Genomic DNA, 16,524 nt, shown 5'->3' with positions numbered 1-16,524 from the left:
CTTCATGATATATTCCTCATCTGCAAATAGATTGTTGGTACCATTTGGCAAGTGTTGAAAACAGTGCCTGCGTTTGAGGACAATGCCTGTTTTCTTTTGGTTGCCCAAAGAAATGGAGTAAAAATGACCTCTTCTTTTCTTCCGCTGTTAGAAACCATGGCGAGCCCAGCAAAAGAGAACAATTACAGAATGAAGAGCTACAAAAACAAGGCACTGAACCCCGAGGAGATGCGCCGGAGGAGAGAAGAAGAAGGGATACAGCTACGCAAACAGAAGCGGGAGCAGCAGGTAACTCCTGTGTGGATGGTGAGCAGGGCATGTAGGTTGACCAGAAATATGGCCCAGGCTGATAGTTTCTACTTCTGGCTGTGCTCTGTGTTTCTAGAGTGTAGGAGACAGATGAGTTTCAACTTCTTGTGTAAATGATTCTTTGGTCATTGCCATCACTGGCTATGTGGTTCCTAGGCAGCTGGCAGAACAACAAAATGGATAATAAAACATTGGGGTCTGAATTGACCTAACCACTTGACGGCTTAAAGTTGCAGGTAGGTGGGTGGGTTCCAGTTTTAATAAGTGGACACATGCATTACCTGGGGCTGTCTTTGATCTGGTATGCTACCATAACAGGTAATAAGAGGAAGTACTAGAGAGCCTTTCCTTTTAATAAACAAAACTACTGTTCTTGATCTCCCACTTGTATCTCAAAAATGCCCTTATATGGAGTTTCAGTAAAATGCAAATAAACTAAATTTCTAGACAGTGCCTTTACACAGTGTTCAACAACTTGAACACTGTGTAAGGCACCAGTGTTTCCTGATGAGGAGTTTTGTGGCCCTTGCAATTAGTGTTGTTCTATATCTGTTTCAGAAGATGTGGTTCTACAAATTGGATTTGGGGAGGGGGCAGCAGGGGAGGGAGGCAAACCACAAATTATACCCCTCTGAAATTGTAGATCGTGAGGCTTGAGGAACGAGTAGCAAGCCAGGATGTGCTGTGTCTCTTGCTAAGCTAACTGCAGCTGAAGTAAACAGTGCTTTGGATGATTGAAAAAGGTTGTTTATTGTTGTTTATTGCCAGCAGTGCACACACTCCTCTTCAGTCTGCACTATTATAGAATTTGTGTCCTAGAACTCTTTATTTCTTAGAAGTGAAGAATCCTCACAAGAGGATTTCATGACTGATGAATCTTAAATGCTGATGGGAACAAATAGAACCCTGCTTTCAAAGAGTGAAGGGGACTACAGTGACCTGAAAGCATTTGCTTATGCCCAACATTTGGCATTTTTGTTTGCCATTGATTTGACACATATCCATTTTCTATTTCAGCTCTTTAAACGAAGAAATGTGGAGCTAATTAATGAAGATGCTGCTATGTCTGACAGTCCTCATGTAGACTCATTTGTCAGTTCCACCACAGGTGGGGTAAGTATTCTCAGAAGCTGTGTCATATTCCCATCTAATGGCATTTATTGTGCTTTGGCTTATACCACTATAAATCTTACTAGTACAGAAATGAAGAACTGTTTTAAGTAACGTAATTTACTCTCTGCTGTTCCTTTTTAGTTTTTTTGCAGAGGTGTAAGATGAGGACCTGGTTTATTAATTAAAAATGAAATAAAAGGACCTTAGAAGATCTAAGCCTGCATGTTCTTAGGTCCAGTTTGGTAGTTTCTCATCTGAAGAACTGTTAGATTTGGGCATTGCTTTGAAGAGCTAGCCTTAGGACTGTTATACATGGGCTTTTTTTCAGGAAGGTGTAATCACAAGGGAGATGGTGGAAATGCTGTTCTCCGAGGACCCTGATCTTCAGCTACTAACTACCCAGCGCTTCAGGAAACTGCTTTCAAAAGGTAAATATAGCTATTTAGAATTTTCTGTTGTAAATAGAAATTGTAGGAATGTTGTGTGTATTTTGTTTGTTTGGTTGACCTCAAGATGCTTTAATTGCTTAGTTTGCCAGAAACTTATGAAAAACTCATGAATGAAAGTGGACTGAATAGGTGAAGTATAATAAGTTAAGAATGGGGATATACAAACATGGGGTTGGAATATTGATAACCTTTCAACCCTGATTGTTCTTGGAATGAGAGATGGTGTTTTTAGATTTTTAAACCATTTCTTGACCCTTTCCAACAGTGCCTATGGATGTATGTGTGCCCTGTTGGCCCTAATTTGAAGAGCTTCTTATGAAGAAAGCAGATGGTTTTAAACAAACCTGAACATAGGGTTAAATCACATATATACACATAGGGCCTGAACTGGTGCCATAGTGGATCAGTTGATGAAAATGTCAACCTTGTGAGTGGCAGCTGTGAAAAAGTCAAGTTCCATTTTAATGATCCTTAGGAAAGGGATTGAAAATAAAAGTGACAATGTCATAATGCTGTTATACAAATCATATGGTGTGACTGTACTTGGCATACTGTATACAATTCTGGTTGTCTCACCTCAGAAAGGATATTGTAGAGCTAGAAAAGTTTACGGAAAGAGCAACCCTGATTTCCAATGAGGAAAGGTTGCAGCATTTGTGGCTTCTTAATGTAGAGAAAAGATGAGCAAGGAGTGATATGAGAGGTCTGTAGACCTATGCATGGTGTAGAGAAAGTGGGTAGAAAAGTGAGTTTATTGCTGTCTTTCATAACATTAAAACCTTGACCATTCAATGAAGCTGAATGTTGAATGATTAAGGGGTGTGAGTCATTGAGAGAAAGTACCTAGCCACATAGTGCATAATTAAATTGTGGGATCTGTTTCATATATTGATGGCTTTAAAAGAGGATTAGACAAATTCATGGAGGATAAAACTATGTTCTGTCTCTAGTATGCCTCTGTTTATCAGTTCCTGGGAATAGCAAGTGAGGAGAGACTGCTATTGCACCAGTGTCTTGCTTGCAAGATTCCCTTAGGTATTCCACTGGCACTTGGAGAACATGATGCTGGACTGTATGGGCTCTTCTGACGTTCTTATGCTATATTATTAATGCAACGGCCATTTTAATTTAGAATATAAGAGTCTTGAAAATATGGATGGCCTGGTGGTGAGATTTCTGACCTTGAGCTCTATGTTGTCCACCACATGCAGGAGCTAGGCGCTTGTCAATACGCAATCTTTCCTTGCCCCAGGTGTAGCCTTCATTGAATACTGAGAACCTCAGCTGTCGGAACAAATATCTTGCCTTCGTGTCAGTGATGGTAACCGATAAAAAGGGCATCTCTGCTTAGTGATGTTAAATTCTCGAGAATAATCTTTTGGAGAATATTCTCGAGAATATTCTTGATTAATGAGAATATTAGAGAATTTTCATTTAAAATGGAGAATATTCGTTTTAATGCATTGAAAATAATATAATACATATAACTTGCTAAAAAAATCTTCCTTCGCACGTTATGCTGCTTGCTCTGCCAAAATATCTTGTGCATTATTTGGTACACTAGCTGATATTTTGAGATCAGTGAACTCAGTACCTTGAATTTGTTCATCTCGTGATAAATGAACGCCATTATACTTGGGATCAAGGATATTTGCAGCAAAGTGAATTGGTTGCAATGCCATTTCTTTTCTTAACTGCCTCTTTCAGCTGTTTCTCTTCTTGCTCAAAGGCATCACTTTTTCAAAGTGATCCTCTAGTTCTTTAAATGACTCAACCACCCTACTTAACCTTGGTGTGTCCGATTCTAATAATGTTATCCATTTCACTATTGGAGCAATAAGGTCACGAAATTTTAGTACTCTTAGCCAACGTACTGCCTCATTTAGTACCAAGGACTTTATACAATTTGATAAAATATCTTCCACTTCTTCTTTTGCAGCCAAAGCTTTTAAAGCATACTTTGCGTCCGACAAACTTTTAAGGCAAAACTGAAGAGAGCTGTGGAGAATATTCTCCGGAGAATTTTCTAGCAGAGAATATTCTCACCTCACATCACTATCTGTGCTAACTGCTTACAAACTAAGTGCCTAAGTGCTTTTTTAGCATACCACTGGTGTCGTGGAGAAAAAAGTATGTGTTAACAGTAGTCTTTCCCCCTCTGTTTAGAGCCCAATCCTCCAATAGATGAAGTGATCAATACTCAGGGTGTGGTGGACAGGTTTGTGGAGTTCCTCAAAAAAAGTGAAAACTGCACATTGCAGGTAAGTGAGAATGAGATTCCTTTGCATTTGGTGTTCAGTGCTATCGACAATGTTGTCATCTGTTTCTCTGGAAATTAAATTGGCCCCGTTGTCACTCGTAGTGTTTGTGCCTTTGCATGGGGTTGTTTGTGACTGTAGCCACGACTGTGGTCTGACTTTCCTTCCCACCAAATGTTAAGCATCCGCCCACAAACCTATAACATAAAAGCTCACTTACATGTGATGTCTATAGACTTTGGTTCTGTTGTTTGACTACCTTTCATTTCCCCATGGTCCCAGACACAACATCAATCTGGGGCATAGTGGGAAAAAGAAAATGGAGACTGTGCTCTCTCAAATTAAAGTTAATTAAAATTTAAAAAGTTAAGAGTGATGCTTTAGCCACTACAGCTAAAATGGGTAAACTTCTTCCATGAGGGTGTCTTTTGTATCTTCAGAGACTCAGTAAAATGGCTCCTGTTTTTTTGGCAGAAGGGAGGAGTAGGGGTTCCAAATTTTGCCTGTACACCCCCAATAGAACATTTGACTAAGTCTTTTGAACTTTCACCACAGCCCTGGTCACGGCATGTCAACAAAGGGTCCAGCCTCTGAAATGCTCTGCTCTGTGAAATGTTTCTCTCAAGGCACAAACTGAACAGTTCTGTGAGAAGTCAGTTTTGACTTGCTTTAGCTAAAATCCAGGAAAACGAATCCTCTGTTGCAGGAATTTCCAAACTGTAGTCCTTCATTCAGGTGGTCCATGGCATGTCTATATAAAATATTAATATTGAATTTTTAATTGTATTTTTATTGCTTTTTTGTTGCTTGTGTTGTATTTTATTGCAGTACGATTTGAATTTTGTGGTGTGCGAATTGTAATACAATAAAATACAAAATTAGAAATAACAGAAGCAATAAAAAAGACAATTAAAAATCACTCAGCATCTCGCACAGCTCATTGCAATTTCTCTAACAGGCAGAAAAACCATTAAGTGGTCCACTATGTCCATCAATAATTTTCAAGTGTCTGGGGTGGGGAGTTTGGGGGCCACTGCTCTGTTGTACAGTGTACTTCTGTTGGAGACTTCCTTTAATTGGTTGCTTGTTACTTTTCAGTTTGAAGCTGCATGGGCATTAACAAACATTGCCTCGGGCACTTCACTACAAACCAAAATAGTAATAGAAGCTGGAGCAGTTCCAATCTTCATTGAATTGTTGAGCTCTGATTTTGAAGATGTCCAAGAGCAGGTAAGGCGTTTTCAGGGAGAGCTTTTGGCTTAGCTGTGGGAGAGCAGTTCCAAATAATTTCTTTCCTGCAAAGCTTTTATATGATAGAAAAACTGGGTGTTCCCTGTTGCCTGTGAAGCCCCTACCCTGCCTCTTCAGTGTCATTGACAAAGCTGCAGTGATGTCACAGAAAGCTCAAGGACTGTCTTTCCCCTATGAACCGACCCAGACCCTGCAGTCAATATCTGATACCATTCTTCATGTGCACCCTCCACGGGAGGCCCAGAGAGTGGCAACACGAGAATGGGACTTTTCTGTGGTGGCTCCCCATTTGTAGAATGCTTTTTCCAGGGAGACTTGCCAGGTGCCTTAGTTACATATCATTAGCATTCCTTTTCAACCAGGCCTTGGGCTGTTAATCAATCTATGGCCTTTTAATGCGGTGTGTGTTTGTGTGTGTGTAAACTGTCTTGTGGTCTCTTGATGATGGGTGGTATATAAATTTAATAAATAGTAATAACAAAAGCATCCTGACTGCTCAGAGCAGTGGGCCGGGCCTGTGGTGGCATTAGTGCTTTGTAGGCATGCTCAAGAGCAGTTGGCAAGAACGGGAATGGGGCAGCAAGGGAACATAGGAGCTTGAATCGCTGTGGGTCAATGATTCAAAGTAGGGAGAGCAAGATCAGAAAGCTAGGGATGCATTTTACACTGATTTCAACCAAACATTTGCCAGTAGCTCCCTACAGCAATTAACATCTGCCCACATTGGTGTGTGCAGAAACTCTCAGGAAAAAAAGCTTTGCTATGTTTTAATTGCAAAAATGACAAATAGCTGAAAGTTGCCACAAGTTATTGGATTCTTTGAGGGGGGCCCAGGGATTCCTGCTCCACCATTCCCTCTCCATTCAATGACTGAGTGCTGAAGCTCCTGTTCTTCTTCCAGGCTGTTTGGGCACTGGGGAACATTGCTGGAGACAGTTCTGCCTGCCGTGATTACGTCCTCAACTGTGGCATCCTCCCTCCCTTGTTGTTGTGAGTAGCTGTTGCATGAAACTCCGACTTCGGGTGCTCCTTGGCAATGCCTGTGTGCGTGTGTCCCCTTGTTTCCATTCTACAGCCATGGATGTAAAGATTTTGTTAGGTGGCATGAAACTGCCCTGGGAAGACCCAGTGGGATTTTTCTCTTGAGAAGGATCAAATTGATCACCATATTTGGAGTCTGGAGGAGACTTCTCCCCAGACCAGGCTGGCTAGAGGTCCAGGATGGAGACTCATTTTTCTTAGTAACACGCAGCTTATCACTCCAATAGCTTTAAACAACCCTGTAGGTATTTTTGGTGTGACCCACCTTGTGAAGGCCAGATTGCAAGAAGCCTATGGTGGTTTAGCATGATGCTAGTGATGTGGCTCACCTGAGGAGGGATGCCTGGGAAAGATCTCTGCTCAGGGAAGAACGTGCAAGGCCTTCCTTCCTTCCTGATAATGAAGGAAGATGGAATTCTGGATGAAGATCAGAACGTGGATGAGAGCCAGTTTTATATTGTGAACCGCCCTGAGCTCTAAGGGTGGTATACAATTTTTAAAAATGATAGATTGATTGATTGATTGATTGAATGAATGAATAGGTTAAGACTAGGACCTGGGAGACAAGGTTTCAAATCCCCACTCATCCCTCAGTGACCATGGGTCATTCACACTCTTGGCCTAACCTATCTCACAGGGCTGTTATGAGACTAAAATGGGGGAGGAGGAAAACTTTATATGCCACCTTGAGCTTCTTGAAGGAAAGGTGGGATATAAATGTAATAAACAAGCATGTTTAGTTGAGCAACAGAGAGGCTAATAGATTCAGGTTTCCATTTGGTCATTTAAATTTGCTAGGTGACATAAGAGCAGTCCTGCTGGATCAAGCCAAACACATCTCCGTTCTCACAGATCATCCAGATGCTTATGGGAAGCCCTCAACCAGAACAGACCATGATCCAGTTCTCTTAGCCTAAGCAATCTCTCCTAAGTCATGGTTGGGGAATCTCCAGCCCATGGGACAAATGTGGCCTGGCACAGTTTGCAGTTTGGCTTGCAAGATGGTCCTCCCCCACCCCCAAATCTTGCTTACTTGCCCCCCACCTGATGTCACATATGATGCTGGTGTGGGGCAGATAGAGATGTGGCTGGATCTGCTGTGTGGTAGACTTACCTGTGGGGAACTCAATCACATAGCTGGTCCCTGCAGAAAGCAGCGTTGCCAGCCCTGTGCACAGCACTTTGCAAAGCCCATTGCACTGCAGTTCCCAAGTGCTTGACAGCTAGCTGGCTGCACGATAGTTGGGTGGGACAGCCCACCTGGCAATCAAAAATGTTAAAATAGGATACCCCACATAAGCTGCCCTGAGTAGGTGGGAGAAAAGGCAGGATAAAACTTGATGATGCGAAATAAGACATGTCTTGCAAGTGTTCATTGTGGCATAGTAGGCATTTTGGATTTTGGATTGAGGTAACTCAGCTTTCCTTTAAACAACCCAGAAAGGTCTGGGTGTGTTTCAGATTCTCCTTTTCTACTTTTGCACTTCAGCTTGAATTCAAGCTGTCGCTGAAAGGAAAAGGACTTAAGGATTAGAAGAGTTTTAACTGATAAAAATGATGACTGTAAGAACAAACAATCGTAATCACTAGATTTATATTTAGCAATGTAATATTTATATAAAATATAATTTGCCTGTTTTCCAGACTCCTCACAAAATCCACCAGGTTGACAATGACACGAAATGCTGTCTGGGCCTTGTCAAACTTGTGCAGAGGGAAAAACCCACCCCCTGAATTTGAGAAGGTGAGATATAAAAGTGCGGCCTCTGCCCTGGCACCTTCCACAGAATGATGTCATAGAACTCTAGACTATACCATTTGAAGTAGATGCCCACAACCACACTCGACCCACATGCTTCATATTTTGTAATGTGTGGGGCCAAAAAGTCTAACCTAGTAGTAGTAAGAAACTACTACATCTGGAAGAAAGTTTCAAGGTTGGCCCTTGGCAAAAATATACACTACTAACCCTGTGTTGTGTGTGAAGCAATGAGCATGCCAGGAATAGGCCACCATGAGCTTCTTCTACACGGACATCCCGTTGTGACACTGCTGTGCTCTCCAGTAAGCAGAGTGATTGTGAGCAACAGCCCCAAGCCAGGGTAAGGGAAATGAAGGGTGGCGGATTTGTAGCTTGGGCCATTGGTTCAAACAATCCCTCCCCGCCTTCCCAAAATGGATTTTTATGTTATGAGTCAAGTTGGACAAGAGTTTGGTCTTGCAATTGACAGGCATTCAGGTATTCTCCTTCATTGCTTGCAACTCGTCCTGGTCCCCAACCCCAATTTGTCATGGGCTTATTTGCCATTTTGCCTCTCTTGGGATCTTACTATCTTTCCCTTACGATTGTGCTTCTTGGTAGGTGTCGTCGTGTTTGCCAGTCTTGTCACGCTTACTCTTCAGCAGTGACTCAGACTTGCTGGCGGATGCATGCTGGGCTCTCTCCTACCTGTCGGATGGCCCCAATGAGAAAATCCAGGCTGTAATAGATTCAGGGGTGTGTCGGCGACTGGTGGAACTGCTGATGTAAGTGTCCAGCCTCTGAAGGATGGGGTGTGTGTGTAATGGCAGAGTTGCCTTCCCTCTCTAGCTGGGATTCATAGGAGGACATATCTCTTACATGGCAGGGATATGTGTGTCACAATTTTAGCCACATGTTGGCCTGAGGGAAATGTTGGCACCCTTTGGAAGTTTTACAAAAGCAGCATATGGAATTAATATTGACCATTATTATGGCTCGTGTGGCTTCCATTCATCAGAAGGGGGATAATGTTAATGTACATTATAGGTACTGAGACCTTCTGACATAGGAAGTATAGAATGGCACCAGCCCCTGCATATGTGTGTGTGCATACATTGGACTTAAAATGGAATAAATAGGTGGGATAATGTGAACAGCACCATAATTTTTCTTTGTGTTTTTTTTATACACACAATTAAGTGGCGCATAAATCTTACGAAATAAATAAAATAGAGTAGATGTCTTAAGTAGGGCAGAAGTACCACACTCAAAATGGTAGAGCATAGCCAGTGCCAAGAGGAGTGAAGCATTGAGATAGGGATTGGGGTGTTCTTTCTGCTGGGTAATAAGGTGGGCATCTTTTCCTTTTCTTCTCCTGGCAGGCACAGTGATTACAAGGTGGCCTCCCCAGCTTTGCGAGCTGTTGGCAACATTGTGACGGGGGATGATATCCAGACCCAGGTGACGTTGGGAATAAGAGTTAAATGGGGCCGTCCCAAATTCAGGATAGGGAACCTACAACCACTGCAGAGGGCTGGTTCTGGAAGATGCATTTCTGTTAGGCTTTTGGGAGAAGATGTGAAAGTGTCATCATAGCAAACACTGGCTTCATTGGGGGACGGGACGGGACGGATTTGCAGTCATACAGGGAAAGCCGGATTGTTTCTTGCCACTGTGAATTGTAATAAAAACAGAGACTTTTCAGGGTAGCTAGAGAGCAAGAGCTTGGTGTTCTTCTTTTGGGTAGGAGCAGCTCTCTCTAACAAGCGCCTCTTCAACTTCCCCTTTTCAGGTGATCCTGAATTGCTCAGCTTTGCCTTGTCTCCTTCATCTACTCAGCAGCTCCAAAGAGTCTATCCGGAAAGAAGCTTGTTGGACGATCTCCAATGTCACAGCGGGGAACAGTGCTCAGATACAGGTACAGCTTGCTTTGACTCAAAGGGCAGCAGACCTTTTGGGTCTTTTACTCTGGTAATGTAATGGGAGAGATGGCATAGGAAGGGCATACATCATTGGCTATTTCTCAAGCAGTCTCCCTGTTGGGTACTTGGGTGCTGATGCAATAACAGTGCCAGCACTGCATTTGGGGTCAGCCCTTGGGGCAAGGGGATCCTCTCCTCCTTGTCGCCACTACTGCTTGTTCACCTGCCTGCTTTCAGGGAGAGGATGTGCAGGTGGCAGTGGCGAGGTGGAACAGGGCCAGAAGGCTGTAGCAGTTGACAGCAGGCCACTGCTGGAGTATTGACCTTAGCAGGTGCCTGAGAAAGCCAGCCCTGGGGTGTGGCAGCCATACTGTTATGGTACTTTACGGTACAAGCCTGGGGATACTGCAGGGAGGGGAAAGCTGTTAGGTGGGAGATTTATATTAATCTTGCTCCTACAACTTTTACAAATTGTAAGGATGGAAATAAGTAGGCAGTTTCTTACTGCTAAAGCAAAAATACTTTGGAATGTGAAAGCTTCTTCAAAAGAATGAAATTCTTCTGGACCAAGCAGATGTACAAGCCTGCCTGCCTGCTTTTGGATTGCATCTCCTAGGCAGAAGTGTTCTGAGACTTGTTCTCCTTGAATAATACTGCAGAAATGATAGTCAAAGCAAACAAAATGCTCTTGGTTGCATGGCTCAGACAATGACTGATGTTCATAAGGAATTGTAGCATTTTTTGAAGGTAGCAATTGATTTCTACAGAGATCACCTGCAGCAGGATCTGTTTTTCCCCACAGAACATATACTCCCCAAATTGCATCTTAAGTCATTTGATATACCCGGGAACCTTCCATCACATGCTTTCCCGATCATTTGACCTGAAACCAAATGCTCCTTTTCAAAAGATGGGTTTGCAAAGCCTGTAGCAGAAATTGAATAGCTACCTTCTGAGTCAAGCGTGGGGAACCTGGTGCTTTCCAGATGTTGGTGAAGTACAATTCCCATCATCCCTAGCCATGGGCCATGTTTGCTGGGGCTGATGGGGGATGTAGTTCAGCAATATCTGGAGGTTCCCCGCACACCAACTCAAAGTATTAAAGACCCCAAAACTTAATGAAATGACATGTGAGGTTCTCCAGAATTTCTTGCTAGAATTTTTGAAAGCCTGAATTTAAAGAGCTGTGGGACTCATTTGTTGAGTGCCAGCGAGAACCTAATTTTCTGAAATGGCAGCAGCTCCCTTTCCATCCTCCCTTCCTTTGCCATGTGGCAAATTGTTGTTGGAAACTTCTCTAACTTTCCAACAGTAGCTAGTGATAACTGCACAAAGGGCAGTGGTTTAAAGAAAGTTATCTGACAATACTGCCAGGCTGCTATAAGGAAAGCTTTGCCTGAGCCTAAGCAAATCTAGGGAAGAGACATCAGCCAGAATCCAGTTTGGGGAGAGTGAGCCCATAGAAAGCGAAGCTGATGGAATGATTGAACTGCCCCATCAATACGGATGGCAGGAGTTTCTTCTTGCAGGAGAAGGACTCACTGTTCTCTTTTTCACATTCCCCCTGCAGGCAGTCATAGATGCCAACATTTTCCCAGTGCTGATCGAGATCTTGCAGAAGGCTGAATTTCGCACAAGAAAAGAAGCTGCTTGGGCAATCACAAATGCAACATCAGGAGGAACCCCAGAGCAGATCAAGTAGGTTGAGGCTGTTCTCATTTTGCAAAGTCTTTCCATTTGGCTCCCCTCCCTCTTTATATCACAGTGTTCTCATTACCCACAGATCCAGAAGAACTTTGCTGTGAAAGGACTTGTGGGATGGGTTAGGATACATCGTGCCTAGTCTTGACCTTGCTTTTATGGTCTTTGGCCAAATAAGTTGGGTAGAAAGAGGAGTTCTGCAGTTAGGTTGGGCTGCCTTTTATTTTATTTTGTGTTGTTTTATTTTTTAAAGAATATGGAAGAACTGGTTAAATTGTGGAGGAAGTCAGGAATGGATTGTTGAGAGACTTAAGAATTGGTCAGAAAGAGACACTATTTGTGGTAGGAAGAATGAGTGACATGTAACTCCCTCCCCCCACTTCTTGCTCTCATGAGAAAGAAGGACCAGGTTAGGAGCATGGACAAGAGGAGAGCTCTCTCTCACTCCACACACCCTATTTCTTTATAGTTAACAGAAACTGATTATCACAACAATAGACAATTGGTACAAAACAGTTTGGGAAACAGCCCTCCTTGAGAGAGTAACAAACTATAGTTAACATATGGACAGATCAAGAAAGATGGCTTTGCCCCAGTATGGTTTAATTTCACAACATATGCCAGTATTCCAGAAAATGAATGACCCTCCCCGTCAGCATTTTAGCCCAATCTAGTTGATGAATTATTATCTTCGCTCTGAACCCGCCTCCCATGTTCATCAATGACTATCACTCATACTTAATATAAGCACAACCTCAAGAACTCCTGATTGGTGTCTAGCTATGTGATGCTGAATGTTATCTGTTAACCCTGTTCTATTCTGTTTCACTTTTGTTTTTGTTTAAAGCAATTCCTGAACCAATAACTTGTACATTGACCAATAATAATGCTCCATATGTTGTAGATATTACTGCAAATTTATTGTGCTACAAATGCCATGAGAATATGTGGTCTATTTATTTGTATCATTTATTATTCCTATGAGCCTTGTTTAAAAATTTAAAATTATTCAAAACAACAACAACAAACAAACACCAGAAACTGATGATCATCAGTATTACTAGTGAGACAAGGGCATATTTCCCACAGTGTATGCAGATTTCATTGCCCCAGACCATTAAACTGCTATATTTTTCATTAGAACAAAGGGCTTCCTTTAAAAAGTATCACCGTATTTTTCGCCCTATAGGACGCACTTTTTCCCCTCCAAAAATGAAGGGGAAATGTGTGTGTGTCCTATGGGGCGAATGCAGGCTGTCGCTGAAGCCTGGAGAGCGAGAGAGGTCAGTGCGCACCGACCCCTCTCGCTCTCCAGGCTTCGCGCAGCTCTCCGCAAGCGGTGGGAGCCCGGCGCTGGGCTCCCACGGCTTGCGGAGAGCTGCCTGTTCTGGGGGCTGGGGGCTAGGTGCGCCTTGTGGGCCAGTGCACCCTATGGGGCGAAAAATACGGTAATTCACAGCAGGTAAGTCTGATTATTAGTGCAGCATCCTTGTTCAGGGCACTGTAACCTTCCTGTTGGTTGGCAAGCACTTCCCTGGGGGTTTGGAGGGGGATAATAGAATGTAGATCAAAATGTACATGTCCTAAAACAGAGTAGCACAACTTGGCAACCAGGACATACTTTTTCTGTTACTTTCAGCACTTTAACTTCAGCGGAACCTTGCAGGTTTTTAAACCCTGGAATCTTCCAAGACTCTTGCATCTCCAAGCTTACCTAAAGTTTCTCCTGAACGTGGGCAGAGTACCATTCTCACATCTTTTGCCATAACCCAGCCCTTTTGTGTGAGAACATGGTGAGGCAGAAGGGCATGTATTCCAAGCAAGCTTGAGTTACTTACCTCCCTGCCCCCCCCCCACTTGGAACAGTTACATAAATTTGACCTGAACTTCAGCCAGTAACGTCTGCCTGTTTTGGTTTGGTTTTGAACATAGGTGAAGTTCTGAGCATTTGTGTTCCCTTTCTCAGGTATTTAGTCAACCTTGGCTGCATCAAGCCCCTGTGTGACCTTCTGACTGTCATGGACTCCAAGATCGTTCAAGTGGCCTTGAATGGCCTGGAGAACATTTTGCGACTGGGTGAACAGGAGGCCAAGCAGAATGGCTCTGGCATCAACCCCTATTGCAGCCTCATTGAGGAAGCTTATGGTGAGTTGGCCAGCCTGCATCTTGAAACTCTTTTCCCGAGGCAACTTAATAAGTATACCCTCATTTGCAAACACTTCCCAATAAATTGTCAGTGATTCTTCCTTCACATCCTCACACATACCTGCATGTGACCTATGCTCCTCCATCTCCACCAGCCTCAGTCACCTGCAAGTCATTCCTCTTCTTTCTTTCTTTCTTTCTTTCTTTCTTTCTTTCTTTCTTTCTTTCTTTCTTTCTGCTCTCTTAATGGCTAGAACCGCCTCCCAGACTCACTGGTGTGATGGAAGCTCTCAACTTCCTCACAGGTCCACCATTTCCTTGAACTTTTTGGCACACCTCCTTAGTCCTCCCCAAACCCTGCCACAACCTTTGCCAACCTTCAGCTGTTTGGGACTACAGCTCCCATCCGACAAACAAGATTCGAGCACAAGACCACTCTCTCCTCCTTCTGTGGTTTCCAGCAGCTAGTATTTAGAAGCATTACTGCCTCTGAGCACGAGGACAGAATAGTGACAGCTCTCTCCTCCATAAATTTGTCCTGTCCTCTTTTAAAGCCATCCAGGTTGGTGGCCATCAGTGCCTCCTGTGGGAGTGAGTTCCATAGTTGTAGCTATAGCATAGCACCAGGTGGTGGAGCTGTGTATGCATAGTAACAAGGACAATGTGTTTCTCCTCCAGGCTTGGATAAAATAGAGTTTCTCCAGAGCCATGAAAACCAAGAGATCTACCAGAAAGCCTTTGATCTGATTGAGCACTACTTTGGCATCGATGACGACGACTCCACTTTGGCTCCCCAGGTAGACGAGGCCCAGCAGCAGTTTATATTCCAGCAACCAGAGGCCCCCATGGAAGGCTTCCAGCTATAACATGTGTGCAGAGTGGGGGAAGGGGGGAGAACATCATAACTTTGTTGGAAAGTTAACTGCAGAGAGCCTTCACACCCCCAGCCGTGTTCTCTTCTCAGCCAAACAAAAGGCTGCAAAGTGCCCACTCCACCTGTTACAAAACAGCTTTCTCCTTCACTGACACATGGCAGCAGTACTTTGCGCTCATGAAGAAGAAGAAGCAGAAGAAGAGAGATTCTTACACACAATACATTTTTTTTCTTTTTGCTGCTGCACATGTGTGTCAAAAAAGCAGGTGCTGAGGTGGATGAAAGTGGAGGTGTAAATCAGTTACACCTTCTAGTGTGTGGTTTTCCTCTGGGGTTTTTTGTGTAGGTTTTTTCTCAAATGTGTATCTTCATTTGGGTACTTGAGAGATGACTTTTTTCCAGTGGGAGAAGGCAAAATAACGTAGATCACAACCAAGGAATTTAATCCTGGATGCTTGGGTTCAACTATTTAAAAAAATTCTTTTTTGCACATCTTGATTTTTATTAAAGACTCTTGATTGATCTGCCAAAAGCAGCACTTTGGCCCTCATTGTTCTGTGTCCCCCCCGCCCCCCGAAACCCTCTTGCCAAACAGCACCTTTTCAAGGGATTTGGGCCAAGTTGCTGCTGCTCCTGCCCCCTCCTCAAAAATATTCCTGTACCCAGATGCAGGAAAAGTTGGACAGCCCCATCCCACCAGGCATCGGAAAGACTGTCCTTCGTGGAGGGATTCTTTTTGAACTGCTTCAGAATTCAAACCGTGCAGCAGTTCCCACTGTCTCCTGAAGGCCCAGTCTAAGGAAGAGGAAGAGGCCTCGGTTAAAAGGACTCAAAGCACAGCTAACCATGAAGGTGGGCTTCTCTTACATTTGCTACTGACTGAAGTGTTGAACTGGTGGAGGAAACCTCATCCTGCATCTTTACTTGAAGAAAAATTTCAAACCTTATTGAAGCCTTTTGGTTCCATGTCATTTATTTTGAAAGGAATTCTTTCCCTTTTTTGGGGTCTTGGCTGGCTGGGGTGGGGACAAACCTGACATGTTTCCTGGAGCAGGTCTTGTACCTGCAGTTGGTGCACAATCTGCTCTCAGCTCAAAGAGTCAAGTGGCCTGTGTTTTCTCAGAATTACCTCCTGCTCAACTGTGTCGTATACATTCTACTTCAAAATGAAGAAGAGAAAGCTCTGTATTTTTTATATATTATATATACACGTAGATATTTGTCTAATTTGGTCTCCAGAGGGGGGGGGGAACTATAATTCTTCTAAGGTATATATATTAGGATACTGTGTGGCAGGCCTGCCTAGGAACACATGGCCATGAAAACCTCTTTGGTTATCTTGAGTTCTCCTTTTACCTACTGTAGGAAGTGCCAGATTAGTTGAACTCCCTTTACCAGGTATAGATTACTTGGCCAAGGCAAACTATCAGCTTATTTCTGCGATGGGGAATGGCCCCTTCAGATTGCTTAAATGCTTACGGTATGCACATATCCCCTCCCCCTTTTCTTCTTCTCACTCTCCGACATTTGAATTCAGGGTTCCCAAAGCATTCAAGAAGAGAAGTTCAGGCAGGTGTGAAGCTGGATGCGAAACCTTGGGCTGCATTTTGTAATAGAGATTTGCTCTTTGTTGTTTAAAAGGAAGAAAAAAAGTGAAACAAATGCCAAGGAAACTAATAAACTACATCTGTGCATTCAGTGATTGCAATCCAGATAAGAA

The 16,524-nt window shown here is 43.3% G+C and overlaps 1 protein-coding gene across 4 annotated transcripts in view; it reads left to right on the top strand.

Annotated features, from left to right (window-relative positions):
* The window catches only part of KPNA6 (karyopherin subunit alpha 6), a 31,183-nt gene extending 14,659 nt beyond the window's left edge, over positions 1-16,524 (top strand). For all 4 annotated transcript variants that reach the window (XM_083512491.1, XM_083512494.1, XM_083512492.1 and 1 more), the window contains exons 2-14: positions 152-288; positions 1,327-1,422; positions 1,751-1,850; positions 4,038-4,132; positions 5,228-5,359; positions 6,282-6,370; positions 8,066-8,165; positions 8,784-8,947; positions 9,545-9,623; positions 9,955-10,080; positions 11,655-11,782; positions 13,752-13,930; positions 14,609-16,524. In XM_083512491.1, the coding sequence (XP_083368617.1) occupies positions 152-288; positions 1,327-1,422; positions 1,751-1,850; positions 4,038-4,132; positions 5,228-5,359; positions 6,282-6,370; positions 8,066-8,165; positions 8,784-8,947; positions 9,545-9,623; positions 9,955-10,080; positions 11,655-11,782; positions 13,752-13,930; positions 14,609-14,796 (1,613 nt within the window). In that variant the 3' untranslated portion in view covers positions 14,797-16,524. The remainder of the gene's footprint in view (positions 1-151; positions 289-1,326; positions 1,423-1,750; positions 1,851-4,037; positions 4,133-5,227; positions 5,360-6,281; positions 6,371-8,065; positions 8,166-8,783; positions 8,948-9,544; positions 9,624-9,954; positions 10,081-11,654; positions 11,783-13,751; positions 13,931-14,608) is intronic.

This window comes from Podarcis liolepis (genome assembly GCF_965112155.1).
Source record: "Podarcis liolepis genome assembly, chromosome: 7".
NCBI lineage: Eukaryota > Metazoa > Chordata > Lepidosauria > Squamata > Lacertidae > Podarcis > Podarcis liolepis.
The sequence above is the reverse complement of the archived record's forward strand: the minus strand, read 5'-3'. Positions and strand labels throughout refer to the sequence as shown.